The sequence below is a fragment of the Gymnodraco acuticeps genome, unplaced genomic scaffold, assembly GCF_902827175.1.
Source record: "Gymnodraco acuticeps unplaced genomic scaffold, fGymAcu1.1, whole genome shotgun sequence".
NCBI lineage: Eukaryota > Metazoa > Chordata > Actinopteri > Perciformes > Bathydraconidae > Gymnodraco > Gymnodraco acuticeps.
This window is the reverse complement of record NW_022991738.1, coordinates 382,142-403,616: the sequence shown is the minus strand read 5'-3', so window position 1 is coordinate 403,616 and position 21,475 is coordinate 382,142. Positions and strand designations below refer to the sequence as shown.

The 21,475-nt window shown below is 41.0% G+C and overlaps 1 protein-coding gene across 9 annotated transcripts in view; it reads left to right on the top strand.

Moving 5' to 3' along the window:
- Positions 1 to 1,971: 1,971 nt before the first annotated feature.
- col15a1b (collagen, type XV, alpha 1b) overlaps positions 1,972 to 21,475 on the top strand; it is a 60,267-nt gene continuing 40,763 nt past the window's right edge. For 4 of the 9 annotated variants that reach the window (XM_034199081.1, XM_034199083.1, XM_034199080.1 and 1 more), the window contains exon 1: positions 19,672 to 20,356. In XM_034199081.1, coding sequence (XP_034054972.1) covers positions 19,960 to 20,356 — 397 coding nt within the window. In that variant the 5' untranslated portion in view covers positions 19,672 to 19,959. Of the gene's footprint in view, positions 2,157 to 2,397; positions 2,463 to 19,671; positions 20,357 to 21,475 lie in introns of those variants that run through there. The other 5 variants (XM_034199086.1, XM_034199085.1, XM_034199087.1 and 2 more) reach the window with 4 other exon arrangements.

The following is a 21,475-nucleotide window of genomic DNA, read 5'->3' as shown; positions in this document are numbered from 1 at the left end:
CCTTTCTTTTTCTTCAAGCCATTATCATTCCAGCATCTGCTAATAGTGGGCTATTAACATCACAACATGCATCATTTCATAGAAACACCCTCACATCTTGACCCCTGAAGCCATGTCTCTGCTGACTTGGGACCAGCACTAACTTGACCAGCTATTTCAGTGTGTTGCTGTGAAATGCGTAATGAAATAAATGTTTGTTTTTATTGAAGGCACCCATTTAAAAAAAAATTATATATTTTTTTGGGGAATAAGTTCAGGCCACAAAGACTAATCTGATGGTTGCTATCTGGTAGCGTGCTGTCTTAAATTGGGTTTCTGCCCAGAAAAACCAGCCAACCAAATGTATTTTAAAATGAAGGCCACCAACAGGAACACACATTTTGATATGAGTCTTCTGGTCTTAAATACACTTTTGATTTTAATTTTTATTATGGGATTGTCTTTTTTCTTTTTACTCTCTGGTAAATCAGTAAGTCCCAACACTAAATACCAGAATTAGACTAATGGGTGATTTTTAAAACATCAGTGTTTATGGCCAGTATGGAAGTATCAGGGTGTGACTATAAAACAATAAACAATATTTTTTTCTGACTGATTAAAGGGTTGAGAGCAACCAGACAACAATTTGTGAGGCATGGAGTACATGTTTGAGTAAGATGAGCAAATAGTCTTTTCAACCCATGAATGATTTTGTTCTTGAAAATCAGTATTTATTTTTAGTTTTGAAAACCATATTATATCTATGAATTTGAGCACATACTGTTGAGAATGTTGTTCAGCTGGCAGGTAGTGTGATTATTTAAGCCAATTATTGTGTGGACAAAATCATATCTCTTTCTTCCAAAGCAGGCTGAATTCTTATTTTTATTTCTTTAAAGAATGTTTCCCTCTTATTGTCAGCAGGAAGCCACTGGTTGCCAGAAGAAGTCCTCATGTATAGAAGTCTATGAAAAAAAGTATCATATTTCAACTTGATTAATTAGCTCATACCTCAACATTTTAAAAAACAAGTTTTGCGAGTCTGATTTAATTAGTTAAATAAAGGTACCAAACTGAAAAAGAAAACAGGGTATGATTTAGGGCGTGACTACCTTGTGATATAGTCTGGATGCTCCTTTTTTTGTCACACTTTACAGTGTGTTTTCATGTGAGGAAAGTCAACTTTTACCTCTTGATCACCTAAACATTTCTTATTCAGCGCAACTTTGAAAAAATCAGAAGGCAGATTTTGAAAACATCGAAATGCAGAAAACCAAGCCCCTCCCTTTTGGCCTCCCCCAAAGCCACTCCCCCCAACACACATGGACCCTGCTAAAGGAACGTAGAGAGGAGCACCATTTGGTTGTATTGGGCCGGATAAACTGTATATTAAAAAAAGATCAGGATTATACATTTTATTCAAATATTACCAGAAATGAACTGACACACAGATTAAATGTAGGACTAATATTACTCAACCATAAATTATTGTTTTCTGGATCTTGAGGCAAATAATGAGGCTGCCATGAGAAATGTCCTGTTTGCACCATACCTAATGGGAACTTAAGGGCTACACAGGGTGCATACATAATACTAATACATGGGAAGTGTCAGCAGTTCCAACAGCATTTATTTGGACCAAGGCTATCTTACACTTTAATTCACCCATGCTATATTTGCTATAAATCACTGATCATTATTTTTTTGAATAACTCATTGATAAACATGTGTTTTTGAAATATATATATCTGATATTAGATACACACAAAACAGTCTGAAAAGAGTTTTTTTTTTTTTTTTAAAGTAAAACAATATTATCATAAGAAAAATGGATTCAAAGATGGAAACATTTTCCTTAAATGATGGTCATCATATTGTTATTATTGAAAATAACTTAACTAAAGCTGCAGGTTAGGAGAGAGGGTCCACTGAGTGAGTAAGGGGGGAGTTTTCTTTCCTCCAAGGGAGTCACATTTCCAACTCTGTGGGTCTGAACTGAGAGAGCCTTTGTACTGAGAGGGAGGGAGAGAGAGAGAGAGCAGCATTAGTGTGACTTCAGGTCTGCACAGTGAGGCAGAGGGATCACGGACTTTGACGGAATTCCATCACACACATGCACTTGGAGCTCACTTCCCAACCTGGATTTGTATTCCTTCACTCGCTAAAATGTTTCACGGGTAAGGCAATTAAACATTACTTTACCTTTTCTGAGTGTACGAAAGCATCCTATCTTAAATGTAAGTTGCACCTCAGAGGAGACCTGTGATGTAGCAACCCTTCTTCTATGGACAGCCTAATTGCCTCTTCATTTAAACACTTTCCCTCTCTACATCAGCCATTAACGTTATGATAATTGTATTTAACTTTTTTTTTTTGCCTGAACAAAACTTGATTGTTGTGAATGATGTGTTTCCTCAGGTGGTTTCTTGCCCTGCATCTACTCCTGCTGTGCTGGCTGGCCACTGCCCTGCAGGTTATAGAAGGTAAGATTCATGCTGCTGCTGCTGTTGCTGCTGCTGCTCTTTCTTTACACTGTAACTATAAAGAAACACACAAATATAATGGATCAATTTGGCATTGATCAAGCAAATGCTTCATTAACGGAGCTTTCCCTTTTGTTGATTATATGGTCCTAACTAATCTATGAACCCTACTAGCAAGTTAAAGACCATGAAACAATTAAGTGTGTGTTGTATCATTAAGCAGTAAATACCAGTTTCCATTTAAAGGTAAAAGCTAACTATGAATAAGTATCTGGGAAAGCTCTAATAAACGAAATGCTTTAGTTTCTCATGTACAACACAGTCACAGCCATTTTGGATAATTTTGATCAGATTCATGGCATCCTGTCCTTTTTACTGTATGCTTTATGTGTGTCACAAGGTTAGGTTCCTTTGGCCATTTCATTACTTTTCCAAGTGCAAACAACTTATGATGCTAATGTTAGCGTGATTAGCCATCTAGCTAGTGGATAAAATGTGCATGCTTCAGTGGTCATTTCAGTAGATGGAGAAATGAGAATCATGCTTTTGTTTATCTCAACCTGAAATCTTGGAGACCTTCTTGCGACATTTACAAAGAATATCATTTGTTAAATCTGAAACTGTTACCATTCTAATCTGCTTATTTGCGACTAAGCAGGGCTTCGCAAACTTGTATTACATTTAGATGTGGTTTCTTGGGGTTATAGGTCTCACCTATGTTTTTAGGGTCCTCATTGTGAGATATTAGTAATAGCTATCTTTACAGTTCAAATAGCAGAACAACAAAGGGAGATTTACAATTCGGTTTGAATGTTCATGATGCACATATTAATGTCAAATGTCAAGTCTTGCCTGCACACTTGAGGTAATACTGTATGTTCCAAGGAACATCAGCTGACTTTAAATTGTACGTGGCTGATTTCAAGATATTGACCCCGGGAAAACATAAAACTATTTACCCTTGAAAAATAATTGCTAAGAACAAAGGTGATCAATTTAGATGGGGAACAAAAGACCCTGAGAACTCTCCTGTTTTTTATCCCATTAATCCCAATGTCTTAGTTATAATCAAGGCTGTTTTGACTTCTTAATATTTAAAACAAATAACATGGTGAATATTTGGGAAGAGATGTCGAAATCCCTGTTTGGTCGTATTATGTGAAAGAAAATGTTACACGTAGAACTTCACTGAAGACCCATTTGACTTAATGGACTTAGATGACTACATGTATCTACAAGGTCGAAGCCAATTAGTGATCTGGAGTCATCTACATGTTGTTGGCAGTAAAAACTAAATAATGATTGGGTTTAAGGATAGACTTATGAGGCATACCATTTTTGCGGGTGCATGAGAATGGGCCTTAATACCTGGCCAAGATTTTTAAAAAACTGACCAAAAGGTTGCAGTTAAGCAACAATTCTAATGTAAAAGAGTTATCAAATGAACAGCTTTTCCGGATAACTTCTAATCTAGAGTCAAATTTCACCAGTCATCCACTCTTCATTACAAACCAATAATATGCGGTCAGTCCCTTTTCAATTCCCATGTTCACACCTGTGTCAGCTGCTGTGGTTTCCGTAGTTACTCCCTGCTGTGAGGATCTTCTTATACAGCTCTGTAGGAGGGAGAGAGTTTGTTTGTTTGGCCAGAGGCTGTGCTTCCTCTGCCCCCTTTATCCCGAAAGTGTGTGTTTGTCTGTGTACAATGAGGTAGCTGGAAGTGGCAGACGAGTCAAACGCTGCACCAGGGTGAGAAATGAACTGTTTAGTTTGTATGGTAATGGTGTGAGGGGTTTCATCTGCACTGCACTTGCTGTTTGTGTGCTTGAGAACATCAGAGGGGTCGGTGTGGGTTGGTTCACACGGAGCTTTGAAAAGCAATGTTGAGAACACACTTGTCCCTGGACCAGATTAATGTCAGCACGTTTAAGTATGTGGTGGTTGATTTTTGACAATGGATGAAGGGAAAAAAATATGTTTTATCATTTACAGAAGTTCAGAAAGAATCCAGGTTACAGTGTGTCTTCATGATTTAGAAGAAGTACTTTATCTACACTGAACACAGCTCATAACATTGCGGAATGCCACAGGCTTGCTGGATAGAGGGACTGTCTTGTGATCATAAAAATATCCACAAACCTGTGTCCCAATTGTACACAATGTCATGATATCAGAGTCCTTCAATGCTTATGCCTGAATACTATTCTGGAGCAACAGCTAATATGAACCCAGTTGAAAAGAGACTCTCAGACAGAATCCACACATAGGATGGTCAATTTAAAAAAGCTTGTTTTTCTTCTTTTGGTGCTTCGTAGTGTCGATGTTAAGCTGGTGTTTTCAACACCTTTGCAGCTATTAACCTACAATAACTGGCATTCAGCACAGACATCAATCTTGACAAAAACAATCTTAAACAATAACGTGAGCGTGTATCGTTTTCACACATTTCAATAATCTTTCTTTTTATTTAGTTGCTTTAGTCAGTGTGTTCGGTTTAGAGAGCATCATTGTAGGCATCTACATTCATAGATAGGACTTATTTTTCTGTTTTCCAGACTCCAAATTTCACCCTGTCCTCCAAAAAACATTCTTATTGCTGCCTCCAGGAACCTTCACTTTCCATTTAGCATTGGTTGAGTTGCTCTGAAAGGGTTCCATGTTTAGCCAATATAAATGATTGTGAGGTGAACCCAGTGGGAGTCCTTTTTGTACGAGCCGCCCCTCTGTACTGTAAAACCAAATCCCATCATTTACTGTTGAGATCCTCTCTTACAAGCCATACTTTGGTTCCTTTGGTTGTTGTATGTTTTCTGTACGTTTTCTGCTGTCAAGAACATGTTTCCCCCAACTCCCACCTTTAAGTCTTTGCTTCTTCCGCTCTTGACCTTATGGTCTCTGCTGTTCCTGGAATAAAACTCCCAGCAAGCTCCATTTAGTGTTTTATGAGTCTGAAAACCTGGCAGAGAGTGTCATAGCTGCATGAAAGAACCTATACCTAAATGTCCTCAGTATATTAGAGAACTGAACACCCTCACTGCAGCGACGTCCTGTCTGGAATGTGCTCAATGAGGCAGATTAACTTTGATTTGAACACAGTTGGGCACAATGGGCCAACTGTAAAAGGTGTCATTGCCGTATGTGTTTAACGGTCGGATCTATGGGATGGGGAAAATAACAGTCACTGGAAACTTGAAAATAAGAATGGCAGTTTCTTTTAGGGTCTTATGACTTTCCGTTGAACATGGTCTTGTGTTTTCCATGATGTGATGCACACTGAGATGATGTAGTTCTTGACGTTGGTTCCCATTACAGCATAGAGGAAAAGAGTGCTTTGATTTCAAATAAAGCCAGAAAAATATGTTGTGTTTTTGTAGAGGATGTTAAACTAATAAATGAAGCATTTTTTTTGATTGACGTGATGATTTTTAATATAACAATTCTGATTTACAGCTCTTAAAGTAATGCTTTTTAGAAAGGAGACTGTTGCTGTTGTTTGTGTACACCGTTTCCATAGTGACTGTTGAGCATGAATCCTTATCATTGTTCCGCGCTATCTATGCTTCTGTGATAGAAACATACAATGAATGCTTTTCACTAAGAGTGATACAATCCAAAACTTCTGAGTATTGCCTGCTCTAGGTATGAATAAGCAAAAACATTTCTACTTAGTCAAACTTAGTATCTTTTTGGAGTAGATATATATAGTTAAATTAAGTGAGAATTTTCATCACCAATTCATTTGCCGAATATTTTATCAATTCATATTTTTCTTTTGTAAAAATGTAAACCCCAGAGCCAAAAGAAATGTCCTCAATTGACTTGTTTTATGTCAAAACCAAAAGGATTCAGCCCACTTTTGGATAAGACAAACAAAAGCAGCATTTAGTAATTGTTGTTTTTAACTATAATTGGAATTAAGCCTTGAATTAACCAATTTTTTCAGATTTTGTTTAAAGTTTAAAGTTTTTTTAAATTTCAAAGCAAAACATATCATGGTACACATTTTTACCAGTAGTATTTTTACAACGTATTTTCTGCTTTGCTTCCTTTACTTGTTTTAAAATAACAGAGATGCTATCAGACGGTAAGTAGTTTGCTGACTGACGAAAATAAACCTGACCTGCACTCAGGTTCATTTTTATGTAGGGCAGATGTTATACCTGTCTTGCTTTGTTTAGTTAAATTGTTTTGGTTTTGTCTGAATAAAAAATGAATGTGTGACAGAAAAAATCACAAACTCCCACAAAGACTGCTCTGTCTTTTAGAAAGTTGTCATGCTGGTCACTCTAGTCAAATGTAATAAGAGAAATGTAAAATTGCATGTTCACCTTCTTATTTTGAGTTAACTTTCAATACCTTGTTTGAGAGATAAGTAGGAAGTACAACGTTCTTCTGTGTGCCTGTTTATGCTCAAGTATGCTTTTGCATATTTGGGTCTGTGGCTACTAAAAGGATGGCCATGTAGCTGTTTGCAGATGGAGAGCACTATAATTAAACACACACATCAACACAGTCTTCCTGAAGGACAAATCTGTCAGTCACAACACTAAATTACTAACATGATAATTGTTTCCTCTGCTCTGTCCTCTTTAAGTAGACTTCCGGAAGAGTATGACAACATTCCATGCGTATTCCCAATTCCTGTGTAATGTAATTGGAGAATCAATCGGAAACTGAAATCCTGCACGAACCTGGTGTTTTAGATTGGAAAGATTTCTTATTTGCCCTTGTATTAGACACGACAGCATAAATCCTTCTTCTTCTTCACTTCTTTCCCCGAGGCTGTGTGGATGTGCTTCTATTGTTGCCTGTGAAAAAGATGTTGGTCTAACATTGACAATACTATAATATCTCATTCCTTTTCTTATGTATCACTTTAACTGACTGGAGCTTTTTACAAAGGATTACAAATATTACTTTTTACAACCTTAAAAATACGCTAATTGCTAAAAAGGTACTTCTGAAATTGCACTTCTTTCTATGGACTTAGTCTCCTTCCACTACCCGGCCTTTGATGAAACATGTTTTTTTTTTATAAAACATATTCCTTTGTGCATTCAACATCATCTATGATTCCTTAGGGACTCCTAGAGGGGCAGGACAGTTCTGAAATATTTTTACTCCTATGACTAAAGGAGGACAGAATGTGCCCAGGGAACTTAAGACAAATTGACCACTAGATAAATGTCCCAGGTCCTTCTAGGGGTTTGAGGGGAAATCCAATTTCGGACCAGTTATTTAAGCTTTTGAGAAATCAGCCTGAAACCCATGTAAATAAATGACTTGATGCTGTGCCTTATCCAGAATACACTGGGTATTGCAAGAGAGGATGGTGGGAAGTTTTTTGTACTCTAACAATACTTCATCTTTGTCTAGTGCTGACATCGCATGTGCATTCACCTGCACTTGTCTATAGAAAGTCTTTACAGAGACAGGAATACAAAAATGTATTTTACTTCCGCAGCTCCAAACAATAGTGAACTTTGTGCTGCGACTTCAGTGGGTGGACGTCAATAGATGGTACTCTGCCAGGGGGGGCTGTAGAGGGAAGATGAGATAATATTTTCCTATCACATTTCTCTAAAGGTTGTCTTTCATTCCAGCCATTTCTCATCACATTTGTCAAAGAATTCCCCCATTACTGTGCCTCCCATGTGTTTCATTAGCATTCGTATTGGAGGAGGAGATGAGTCGATGCGAGAAGCTCTAAGAGGTTGTTTGCTCTGAGAACAACACTCGCAGCTGAGCAAACACCCGCCAACACACACAAACACACACTGAGAGTCTTACATTCAATGAACTGTGCCCCATACATGCATAATCAGGTCATAAACGGATGTAAACAGTCCAGACCAGCTTGTATCTATGATACCGTATCTTTGAAGAAATGGCTCGACTGGCTTGGTTCGTTTGATACTTAACAGCTTATCTGAATGTTCTGCTCCCAGTAGTTAAAATAATGATTACAAGATTGTTTCATAATACATGTACAAATTATTAAATTAAGATTGTTTGAAGACACTGTATGCAATCAATTGTACAGAAACTTTTCTGGAAAATGTTTCTTTGTGCTACTTTTTTCTGACATATTTACTAGTTTTTATGAACTTAAGTTCTAGGAATCTGTTTCCTTGTCTGAGAATAATAACATTATTCTTCATATGATGTTAATATTATAATAATCGTAGCAAGTGTAAATGCACTTTATCATGATACAACAAATATTTTGTATCAAATTGTATTACCACAAAAGCAAAAGCAGGCAAAGACACAAAAGCAAATGTTTATCAGAGGTTTGGAGCAAAGTGATTGGGGTCTGTAGTGTACACCAAATCACAACAGATTTTGCCGCCAATGTAATACCTACCTGTCTTGCTCATGGCACTGTCCTTCTGTCTCAAGCAGTCTATGGTCTCAAGCTGCATCTCAGCTGGCAGTAGCTTTTGGAAGAAAAAAAATACATTGATGAGCTGCAAACTAAGGAGAAGGCTGGTGGGTGGGGGGTAAGGGTGAAAGCCAGGCCACTGGATGTAATGGAAACGGCCCCTCTGCAGATGTCCGCCGCTGACCTCATAGCAACTCCAAACAGTGCATTCTTTATCATACAGTGTGGCATTGAGAGAACTTCTGTGTATTTGTAATGTGTGTGAGTGTCTGTGTCCAAAGTCAGAAGTTCATCCAGATTTGAGTCTTGGTTATTGTGTTAATTACCTGTGGAACGGCAGGCAGCTTGTACAACATTAAACTAATCAGCTCCCATGTTGCAAGTCGTGCTGCAATCACATGCCTCCATAGGAGTATCTTAACCTGTCTTTTTTATGACAGAATTAAAAATATGCTATTTGCATTGCTTACAGCCACCAAACCAAACAGTTGTATTTTATGATATTTAGAATTGACTTTATGCTGCACAAAACTATGTTTTTACATTAAGAATGAACGTGAAAAGTGATGCTGCAGTAACAAACTTTCATAAAAAAGGTTTATAACGCTTTCATGTTGCAGTGTCTTAGCCTATTTTTTTGATGACCTACAATTTGACTCTCAATGCTCTCGTTTGGTTTTCCAGCTGCAGGATGCTCTTTACAGCTTAAACACAAATAACTTGAATGCTGTATGGCAACCCTGTCTTACGGCATTTCGTGTTATAGTCACAACATTTAATCTATTGATTCGTGTTCACCAACACGATTTTCCCCTTTTTGTCGTGTCACACAGAACGATTTTAATTATTGGTAGTATGTTTCGTGCCTGCAGCACGTCTTTTTGTCCGTTCGGGTCTTGGAAGACCGGAAGCTGTGGGGTTCATAAAAACATGTTCTTACTCAATATCAAGCCACGATTATTGTTTTTATTTTAAATCGTATAATGTCGGACTTTTTTTGTCGTCTGTGAGGAAAAGAAATGGGGCTCAGAGCCTCAGAATACTGAAATCTGTATTTTTTTTAATCCTTTTTTTCCTTAATTTGTTATTCTTTTCTAAATAACACACTGTTATTTACTCACCAATAACACACAATTATCCTTGTTTTTATTTATTTGTTTAATTCCATAATCTCGGGCTTTTTTTGGCATCCGTCAGGAACTGAATTTCAAAATAAAAATAACCGGAAACAGACGTAGGCCTATAAGGGACATTTCGAGCATCATTGCGATACACAGCCACTGAACTGATTACCCAATATCCTCAGCTATGGTTTAAGCTTGCTGATTGGATGTTTTAGCCGCAATGCATGTATGGATATGGTGTTAATGCGATATGAAATCCGAAAAACTTTTTTTGTGACAGCAGACATTTCTTTTCCCCTCCTTGGGGCGGATTTTTTATGTGCTCACGGACTCCTTGTGGACGTTAAAAATAAACGCTTGGTTGATGCCTTGACGTTTTCCTCCCTCGTATGTACACTTGGCAAGGCAGCATACGTGGCTGTCGGGCTCGCTGTCGGGAGCGGACATTTTCCTCAGGCTGTTGGCTGACTTTCCATACCTGACGCTGCCCACCGTCTCCGCGCTCACCACCAAGCATGGGGTGGAGCACCACGTCACCACCGAAGGTCCCCCAGTCTACACCAGGGCCCGGCGGTTGAACCCTTCTAAGCTTGCAGTAGCGAGGGCGGAGTTTTCAACCATGGAACGCCTGGGCATCGTCCGCCGTTCTGACAGTCCTTGGGCCTCTCCTCTACACGTCGTTCCCAATCCGAACGGTGGTTGGCGCCCTTGTGGGGATTACCGCCGCCTCAACGACGCCACGACACCCGACGCCACGACACCCGACCGCTACCCGGTGCCGCACATTCAAGACTTCTCGGCACATCTGGCCGGTACGTCGGTGTTTTCGAAAGTGGACCTGGTGCGTGGTTACCACCAGGTGCCCATGCATCCCCTAGACGTCCCTAAGACAGCAGTGATAATGCCGTTTGGACTTTTCGAGTTCCTGCGGATGCGTTTTGGGCTCAAGAACGCCGCCCAAACGTTCCAGCGCCTGATGGATTCGGTGCTGCGGGATCTGCCGTTCGTGTTCGTCTACCTGGAGACATACTCGTCGCCAGCGCATCGGTGGAAGAGCACCTGTCGCACCTCCGAGCCCTTTTCGCGAGGCTCAGCCAACACGGGTTGATCATCAATCCTGCAAAGTGCCAGTTCGGGGTGTTTGACATTGACTTCCTCGGACACCGCGTCACCAAAGGCGGTGCAGCACCACTGCCGGCGAAGGTGGAGGCTGTTGCGGCTTTTCCTCGCCCACTCACAGCCCGGTCGCTCCGTGAGTTTCTGGGGATGGTGACTTTCTACCACCGTTTCATCGCCCGGGCCGCTCACATTATGCGGCCGCTGTATGAGGCTTTGAAAGGTATGACCCCCATCAAGGCGATCGACTGGACGGCGGAAGCTGCGTCTGCTTTCACGGAGGTCAAGACCATGTTGGCTCAGGCGGCCCTGTTGGCGTATCCATCATCCACGGCTCCCATCTCCATTACCACAGACGCATCGGACTACGCTGCAGTGGGTGGAGGTCGCTTGGCAGCCACTCGCCTTTTTCAGCCGCCAGCTGACGCCCAGAGAACGCAGGTACAGCGCTTTTGACCGACAGCTCCTTGGACTTTATTTGGCCGTGCGGCACTTCCGTTTTTTGCTGGAAGGCCGTGAGTTTACGGCGTTTGTCGACCACAAGCCGCTCATGTTCGCCATGTCTAAAGTGGCGGAGCCTTGGTCGGCACGTCAGCAGCGGCAGCTTTCCTACATCTCGGAGTTCACCACAGACATTAAGCACGTGGCTAGCAAGTCGAACCTGGTTGCAGATTGCCTCTCCAGAGTCGTCATTGGAGCCGTCCAGTTGGGCCTGGACTATACTCGCATGGCGGCGGACCAGGTCACAGACCCTGGCGTCCAGGCTCTGAAGGTGGAGGGCGCGGGGCTGAGCTTGGAGGACATTGTGTTCGGCGACGCGGGCGTTACCCTCCTGTGTGACGTTTCCACGGGCCTGTCGCGGCCAGTCGTTCCCGCCAGCTGGAGGCGCTCTGTGTTCGAGGCAGTGCACGGCCTGTCACACCCCGGCGTTAAGCCTTCGGTGCGCTTGGTGGCCGCGAAGTTCGTCTGGCATGGGCTGAAAAAGGACGTGAGGACTTGCGCTGGTGAGTGCATGGCTTGTCAGCGCGCTAAGGTGCACCGCCACACGAAGGCCCCTTTGGAGCGTTTCCTGGTGCCTGAGAGGAGGTTTGACCACGTCAACATCAACCTGGTTGGTCCATTGCCCTCCTCTCAGGGTTTTTCCTACCTCCTCACCATGACAGGACGACCCGTTGGCCGGAGGCGGTTCCTCTCGTGTCAACATGAGCCGCAGACATTGCCCGAGCTTTCATTGCGACGTGGGTGTGTCGTTTTGGCACCCCGTCAGACATTTCCTCGGACAGGGGCTCACAGTTCACGTCCGAGCTCTGGAACGCCGTGGCGAGTGGTTTGGGGGTTAAACTGCACAGGACTACCGCTTACCACCCTCAGGCTAACGGCCTCTGTGAACGGTTCCATCGCTCCATGAAGGCGGCCCTCAAGGCCGGCCTTACGGACGGTAATTGGGTCGACAAGCTGCCTTGGGTGATGCTTAGACCGCGCCTAAGGAGGATCTGCAGTGCTCCACGGCGGAATTGGTATACGGTCAGCCGCTGAGGGTTCCGGGGGATTTCCTCCCCAACGCATCGGCTCCCTGGTCGGCGACGGCCCAGCGGGCTTTCCTGCAGGATGCCGCTGAGGCCTTTGCTCCGATCCCTACTGCTCGGCACGGTACTCAGGTGTCCCGGGTTCCCGTGGAGCTCCGCTCGGCGGGGCATATGTTTATCCGGCACGACGCGCACAGGGGACCCCTACAGCCCCCTTACGATGGGCCTTTCCGGGTTCTGGAGCACGGGGACAAACACCTTGTGGTCGACCTAGGTGATAAGGCCGAGCACGTCTCGGTGGACCGGGTGAAGGCTGCTCACCTGGACTTAGACCAGCCGGTGGTGCTGGCTCGACCTCCGCAACGGGGCCGCCCCCCGGCCTCGACCCCTGTCTCGGAATCAGGGCCTACGGTTCCGGTCCCAACTCTTCCGGGGGCCGCACAGGCGGACGTCGCTTTTCCGACTCCCGTGCGCAGGAGTCGTGGGGGTCGGCGTGTCGTTCCTCCCCGCCACACTGATTTTGTGTATATGTGAATTCTGGGGGGGCTTGTGTGGTGCCACGTGATAGGACATAATCGACCGTGTGTGTGTGTGTGTGGATGGGTGTGTGGGGGCAGGTCAGTTCAGGTTAATCTTACCCTGGGGTCAACCTCTCCTTGTGATAACCTCTTTGACTCCTAATTCCCTTCATCTCATTTTATCTTTCTTATGTTCTTTTCTTTTCCTAAAGAAGCCGCTTTCTGGTTCGTTTTTCTTTTTCAGTTCCTCCCTTCCTCTGCCCATCCTCCCCCTCTATTACCATGTTTAGGAATAATTTGTCACTAGGGTTGTCACAATGTGAGCTATAACTATGGGATTATCATGGCCGAAGAAATTCACACAAATTCCATCATAATATGTATTTATAATTGCTTTCAGTTAATCTTTTACTTTTTTTAGTTTGGGTTTTGTCTCTTTTGAGTGTTGGGAGATAGAGAGACCACAACTGTATAAAAGCGTACAAAATGAAAGAAACTGAAATAGGCACTGGATTATACTCATATTATTATAATATGTGTATAATTCACTTTAGGCATAATGAAGGACTATGTTCCAGGGCTATTTCTATTTATAGTAAGCATACAAATGACAGGGATGATAATGATGATGATAATGATTGCTCCTATTCCAGCTACCACCCCCACTGTTTCTACTGCGGACACTTATTAAGCAGAACACTGATGGAGACTGATAGACTGCCAGACTGTAACTCACTCCCAGGCCACCTCGCCCCTTTGCCTGCAGGTAGTCCCTTTGTCTTCACTGAATGGTAGGAGGTTGTTAGAGTTAGAGGGGTTCAAAGAGTGTGTGAATGTGTGTGTGATTGTGTGTGCGTGGGTGTGTGTGTGTGTGTGTGTGTGTGTGTGTGTGTGTGTGTGTGTGTGTGTGTGTGTGTGTGTGTGTGTGTGTGTGTGTGTGTGTGTGTGTGTGTGTGTGTGTGTGTACACATCTCAAATCATCTCTGACATTCCAGGCATTTTTATGTCTGCCACCTGCAGTCCTGGACACAAAAGGGGATGTTTTCAAACCAACAGCTTACACTGCCTCAGTGATGTAGCTGTAAATTACAAGCTAAGATCACCATTTGGTCAATCATTTCTACAAACGTTAATGTGACAAAAAACTTTCATTTCCTAAGACAACTTAGATAAGTTATAATTAAAATATATGATATTTATTTACAGTTATTTCTCGCATCATTTATGTCCTTACCTCAACAATTATTTATTAAGGTAAAAGGATGTAGAACACTTTATTTTCACTACATCTGGGTCGGCACACTTTCCACTGTATTCATGCTCCCTTCTACCTTCTGTTTCTGGAAATATTCAGAAATGTGTATCTTCTTATATATAAATACATATATATATATATATATATATTTTTCTCAAGCCTATTATTTATTCCTGTCAGTATCATTCCTCTTTTACTTTTCAGCATTAGTCACAAATCTTTAACACATTGCAGTACATTCCTGAAGCATTTTCTTTAAAGTTCCTGAAGCAGTTTGTTTAAAGAAAGAGCAACCACTTCCAAAAACATTTGGAACAACTTTATTCTGGTTTTGCTGATGTTTTAGCTTCATTAATTGTGTAATGCATATCACTGAATAAATTACCTACATTTGACTTCATAATAATAATAATGACTCACCACTCAAAATGATGATAGTGTTTGATTTAGTGACTTTCTTGGCAGGCCTTTACAATCAGAGCTTATAAATGTAGTCCAACATTTCCTGGCTGAACATGGCCTGGAAATATGAAATGAAAACACATCGTAGGCGGAGCGGAAGACGGGGGAGAGGAAAGGAGGTAGGGGGAGGTACAACACTAGCTTCATTGACTGCTTGCCTAGTGGCTACAGTGAGCATGTGCGTAACTGTCTGAAAATGTGCATGTGTGGTATACCATTACCTGAAAACAGGTCCTCTCTGTTGACCTGTTGAGCCCGCCCACCCACATTTATTTCGCTTTAGGGTTGGCTTAGTGGATGTTTCAATCAAGACCTACTTGGGTATAGTTAAATAAACAACACTGTCACACACATAGACAAAACAAAACAAAGTCCCTTTGAGTAGTCATGCAAAGATGTATGAGCATAATTAGTCATGAAGAGTTAAACATTCAATACCATCTGTAGTGCTCCATAAATGAGTTCTTGTGTTGTTCTGGCACAAAAAGACTAGAGCAGTGAGCCAGAACCTCTTTCGCTCTAATTGTCAGAGATTGTACACTCAAACTCACACGTAGGACTTGTGAACACACAAAAACAGGAAGGAAATTATCCTTGTGTGTCAGCTTCGACCATCGTGAGCCTCGTTTAATTGGACAGCCATCTAGACTGTTGCAGTAATATTTTAAGTTAAATATTTTCAGGTATTAGTTACCAGCTTTTTCTATCTGATGTGCCTCTACAGCCCTTTTATGAGTTTGAATAGGTAATTATAAATGTATGCAGTTTATTTTTGTGCAGTGTCAATTAAAGAAACACACAGTATTCTTAAAGGACAACAATGTCCTCTCCCTAAAAGTGTTTTAAAAATACTATATTGTTTTATTAAAATTCTTTGACTTCATGAGTTAAATTAGTAAACAAACATCTGCCTTGGTCATAAATAAACCCAATCTTGGTTAGTTTTGGAAAATCGTGAGGTCATGGAAACATCTATTTTCAGGTTTGATCTCACTTTTTTTTTGTATTTTCATTTATTTGGATCAACTCTTAATTTATGCTTCTATTTTATCTATATACTTTGACTTTTAAGCTCTCTAGAAACATGGTTGTTAGGCGCTCTTAGCTTAAAGTTAATAAATATGCTGCATATTCAACCAAATTGTATTAAACAAAAACGTTTAAAATGTAAAAAATTTTAGTGTGGCAAGTTTTCTAAACATGGACCTAGAAACAAATGTGATGGGAAGATCATGTTTTTAACCTACTTTTCCTTTTAACTTTTTATTAAGGTAACATGACCGGTATGTCATTTGGAATTACTCTGGTCTGCATTTATTACTGTGTATGAGCACTAGGTGCTGCCAGAGTGCCAGTATTTATGAGCAAGGCTACGTTAGAGGTTCCCTTTTTTAAGTCCCCTTTATTGTTATCTGTTGTTAAGTTGTTAATTGTTTATTGAGCTAAGATTGACCATTAAGCCTGACTATTGGACATGTTTCTGATAATAATGTGACATATCACAAAGTTTCCAGCATTTTAAGTGTTCTTGTCCATGTGTCCACCTTAATGTTTATATGTAAATAAATTCATATAATCTCCATGCGATTGAATATGACAGTAAACCAATTAGAGTTTATTGTTGTGGAGGTTGCTAGGTAGAGCGGGAACTGAGAGAGAGAGAGGGGTGAAGGGTGATAAGGGTGACTCTTCCAGGAATCCAGAGGCCCTTAACAGGGTCACCATGTTTAGAGAAAAAAGGATAACACACATAAGAATGGGGCAGCAGCTATTGCACAAGAAAGTTTACACTTTCTTTTTTGCCGTTTACTCTTATTACTCTCAAAAAGCCTCGAGGACTTCAACAGCAAAAGTTGTTGGAGACCAAAACTAAACTAAAAGGAGAATAAATAATGGACTGACATTCATCAATCTGCCATCTCCTAATGAATGCTAATGTTGCTCCATGTCTTCTGGATGTTTTAAAAGCCAGCTGTGTACTAACAATATTGCCAAAACTACTTTAAGGTTGTATTATGTTGTACTTTATAATCACAGTGTGAACTGCTGCCCCCTAGTGGCCCAAAAAAACAACACATGATACTGCTTTAATTCATATTTTATCCAGGTCTGAAAAGTGAATGCAATGTGGAAGTGCACTACACGTATATTATTTCAGCATGGGGAGACTCCACTGGTTGCAGAAATAAGTCAGATTGTCTAGAAGTCTAACCACAGAACACTTTTTCCTAATTTGTTTGTGGTCTCAATTGCTATTTTCAAGTCTTCTTTAACCTGTACATCATTTTAAATATTATGGACCCATTTTGACTCAAATCATTAATAAAGCAGCTTATGCTTTATGGAATGGCTACCTTTTGATTGACAGGTATCTACCACAGTGTGACCTGGTCTTGGTGTTATTCTTATTTTCATCCTAAAACTTCAATCATTTCACAGTGTTTTCTGTTCATGAAAGTTAATTTAACCTTTTGGTCGTTTGGAAATCTCTTGTTCAAAGTTCAGGGGTACTTTGCTCCACCCTCTTGGTTCGAAAAACCTATATGGCGACGGCCAAACTCAAGTCTTCATATCACATGTTGAACAAATAATTTCTTACAGTTCATAGTTAGTATGTAAATGTAATTATTACAGTTTGTATTGCTGCCCCCAAGTGGGTAAAACGTTAATACAGTTTTAAAAACGTATTTCCCCCTTGAGAAAACCTGTATAATTGCCAACCATTATAGTCGGAACACCTCAGCTTAATATACTAACCCTAACCATAACCCCAGAACTTGGTCCCCCCTTTCCTCCTGATCCCCTCTAACCCATCCTCACCCCTTCCCATTCCACACCACCTTATCCCTGGCTAATCCATGACTAATCAAGCATCTTCCCCTGGGGGGTCTCCTCCCTCACCCTCTCTTTAAATCTTAAACCTATCATCTGCTCCGTTAGAGACCGACCCTTTCCCTCCCACAACAGTCTTTATGTCAGTGTGCTCTGACCGGCATGGCTCCCAGGGTCTGATCAAATGTATCAACACCTACAACCCACCACCCCCAAGTAAGGCAGTTAGGAGAGAGAACAAGGATGATGTCACATGGGTTAGAATAAAAAGTGGGAGTGCAACAAATATATAGTATATAAAAGTGCGTTAATCAATGTGTCCAACCCTAAAGAGCCTAAATGTGCCATATGCAATGAGTAAAAGCATCTCTGATATCGATGGATACCAAATTGTTATGAATCTCATCAGTGGTGTTTCCATCATAAACATGATGGTATTTTTTTTTAATTGAAAATATGAATACAAATTATTGGAACGCCAAATGCTATAAATGCCAGTATACCCTTCCTTCTCTTATGTTATACATTGCCTATGTTATGCTGATGTCACCATCTTCATCTGTATCCGGCACCCGTAAACCCTTGCATATTTCAGTTGTTTCCTGTATTTAGTAGAAGTTTCAATTTGATTCCTCCTCAAAAGTGAGTTATTAAAATATAGTCCATCACATATAGTGTTACCCCACCCCTCTTCAGCTTAAACAAACACCTCCACCCAATGATCCTCAGAAGCACTCCATCCCTCGTCCTGGTCCTCACCAAACATGTAGAGAAGCACAATGCGACAGAACAGGCATCTCTTTGTCATCACCAACACGGGGCCTCTCTGCCTCTCTCCTTGATCAGTGAGCTGCAGCAGAGAGAAAGTCCACACTTATAAATGCTTCCATTCAACCTTTTGTGTTTATTTTTTAATTTGAGTCATGTGACTTTTGTATGTTATGCTATTAAAGCTTTTTTGTTATTGCTCTGCCATTTAAAAGGGGAGGGTTAGGGTTCTCAGTCTTCAATAAAACAAAACAAATCTCTATTTATAAGCAACTTAAGAACAGTCTCAATATATAAATATAGAAAATATATAGAAAATTAGCATTTTATCTGAAATATGACTAGGTCTTAAGAAGGAAATTGACTGAATACGTGAAAGTGAATCAAGTTGCATTGTAAAACCCAGAATAATAAAGGGAAGCTTAATTGTTTGTCTTAGAAACAGTAAGAAATATAAATGCACAAACATGCATGATACATAAATGAAATGTCAATGGGTAAGAAAAAATGTCTAATATGTAAAAGACGGAGTTTTTAATTGATGAAAGGATATAGTAAGCATAATGCATTGCAAAGCTCCAAACCCTACTTTACTACACAGCTATTTGGCTATGACAAGTTTTTCTTAGTTTTTTTTAATGTTTTGTATTTATTTATAAAATGTTACATCTGGCTAGGAAGGAATGCTTTGCCCTAATGTCCTTATAAAGACATCTCCCTGATAATGCTCCTGCAATGTATTTTAGACTCATTTCAGTTTTGATATGGGCTTTTGTTATCTCACCACATCCTCAGTCCCAAGTACCTCATCCCAAGTTAGTGTGCATATGTTTATTAGACTTGACATGCTGTACTGTACATGTGGTGTGAGGGATAGGCTGAAAAAGACCCCAAGTATGACCCAGAGAACACACACACACACACACACACACAAACACATACACACAAACACACACACACACACACACACACACATACACACACACACACACACACACACACACACACACACACACACACACACACACACACACACACACACACACACACAGATGGGAAAGTAGGAGGAAGAGGAGGAGGATGGACTAACTAACTCTCTAATCTTCCTGTCTGAGTAAAAAAGGAGAGAAAATGAAGTCTGCTGTGTTGTGTGTGCCAGAGGAGGGGGAGTCGGTAATTACAAAGAGGGAGAGAAGAGGGGAGGGAGAGGGAAAGACAGAGATGTCAGGGAGTCACAAACGACCAAGAGACACAGACGGAGTGAGACAAAAAGGACATAACGAGAGGAGAAAAGGAAGGAGCTGAAAGGCCGTTCCTTGAATATTTCTTGCAGCACTGGACCTTGTGGATTACTCAGAGTTACTTAAACACACTGCAGGTATTTGCAAGTGCATCCTCTATAGCTGGAGACATAGCACTGTATTGCTTTCATCCCTGTTGGCACGTGGGTTGCAGTTTATAGATGCAGTTAACAGGACCGGCTTATTATTCATGTGAGACAAAGTGAGAGGATGGGAGCCCTTCGCCTCTCTTTTGCTCTGTTCTTCCTCTCATTCTCTCCCGCACAAGCCCAATGGTGGAGTTTCATCTGGGCAAAACCTAAAACCACCACAATCTCTATGACTTCTCCCATTCCTTCCTACATCACTTCTCCATCCATCACCTCCCTGGGTTCTTCTGACATCCCAGGGACAGCAGAATGGATGTTAAAGGAGGACAGGGTGACAGAGAAAGCCCCGGAGATAAGCACTCTGACAGAGGGGTCTGTACTGCCCCCCACACCCACCCCTGGAGTGGAAATCTTTGGTCAAAGCACTGCAGTACCTGGGACTTTACCTCCAAAGGAGAATGCAGGTGCTGGCAGCAAAGCTAGGGCCCAATGCAAACTCCTGAAACACTGGAAAAGTGGTGAGTTTCACTGATGAGTTTAAGAGTACAATAGTTTATTTTCCAAAGAGTTCCCATTGGCAGATTTCTAGCTAAGAGTGGCTTCATATTTGGTATTAGAACTGTCAACTTGTATGTAAGGTGACGTATTCCTTTGAGTTACCAACAATTTAGTCAATGTCTGATTTAAACAATAAAAATAAATAGTTCAATAAAAAGTGGTCAGGAAAAAAAAATGTGTGTTGGAGAAATGTCTTGTTCAACGGCTACCAGGTTGAACAGTTACTGGATTAGACCTTTCTGCCCATTCAAAGTGAATGGGCAGAAGCATTGAAGCTTCAACGTACGCCGCCGTTTGGATGGGCCGTTAGTGTACCCTGATGTGCTTAGCATTAAAACTGTTGGAATCTTTCAAATCTAGAGAAAGAGTGGGGCAGGGAGCTTTTGTCTGTGCCACATCAGGGTCAAGGAGGGTTTAAAAGGTTATACATGGAAACGCTAGGGGGTTTGTTAATATTGGCTTTATAAGTCTCCTCAAGCTGATCAAGCGTCCATGCGGCCGCCGGCCAACGTGATGAGGATTAGGTTCTTGAGGAGGGGGTTAGAGTTGAAAAATGAGACGCAAAACGAAGGAGAGATCAGATGACTGGCAAAGTGTTTAATTTGGTGACTGAAGAATTGTATGCAATTAACTTAATGATTGTTTGACGCCTGACTGACCACTTAACTTGTCTTTTATTAATAGTTTGCTTAAATAATAAGTGCGGCTGAGTGTTTGCACATTAAAACATTTGTATAAAATATATTTACAATTTTAATTATTACAAAGTCTATTATTTTAAATCCATACCACATGATGTCATGTTCGTTGTTACTCATTGGTATAGGGGCCATTCTACCGAATTGGACCAAAGTCAGGTTGGAAATGTTTTGAAATTTTGTATGTTTTTTTCCAAAAACTTTGTCCATATATATTTTGTACCATATCTAAATTACACATATCTAGTAAAATAACCGTACCTTTTTATATCGTATTGTCAGACTGTATTGGAATGTTCTTCCTCTACCAAAAATGGTCACTACCGAAACATAGTACTACATACACTGTAGTAAAAAAGTATTATATTAACCTGTTAAGAT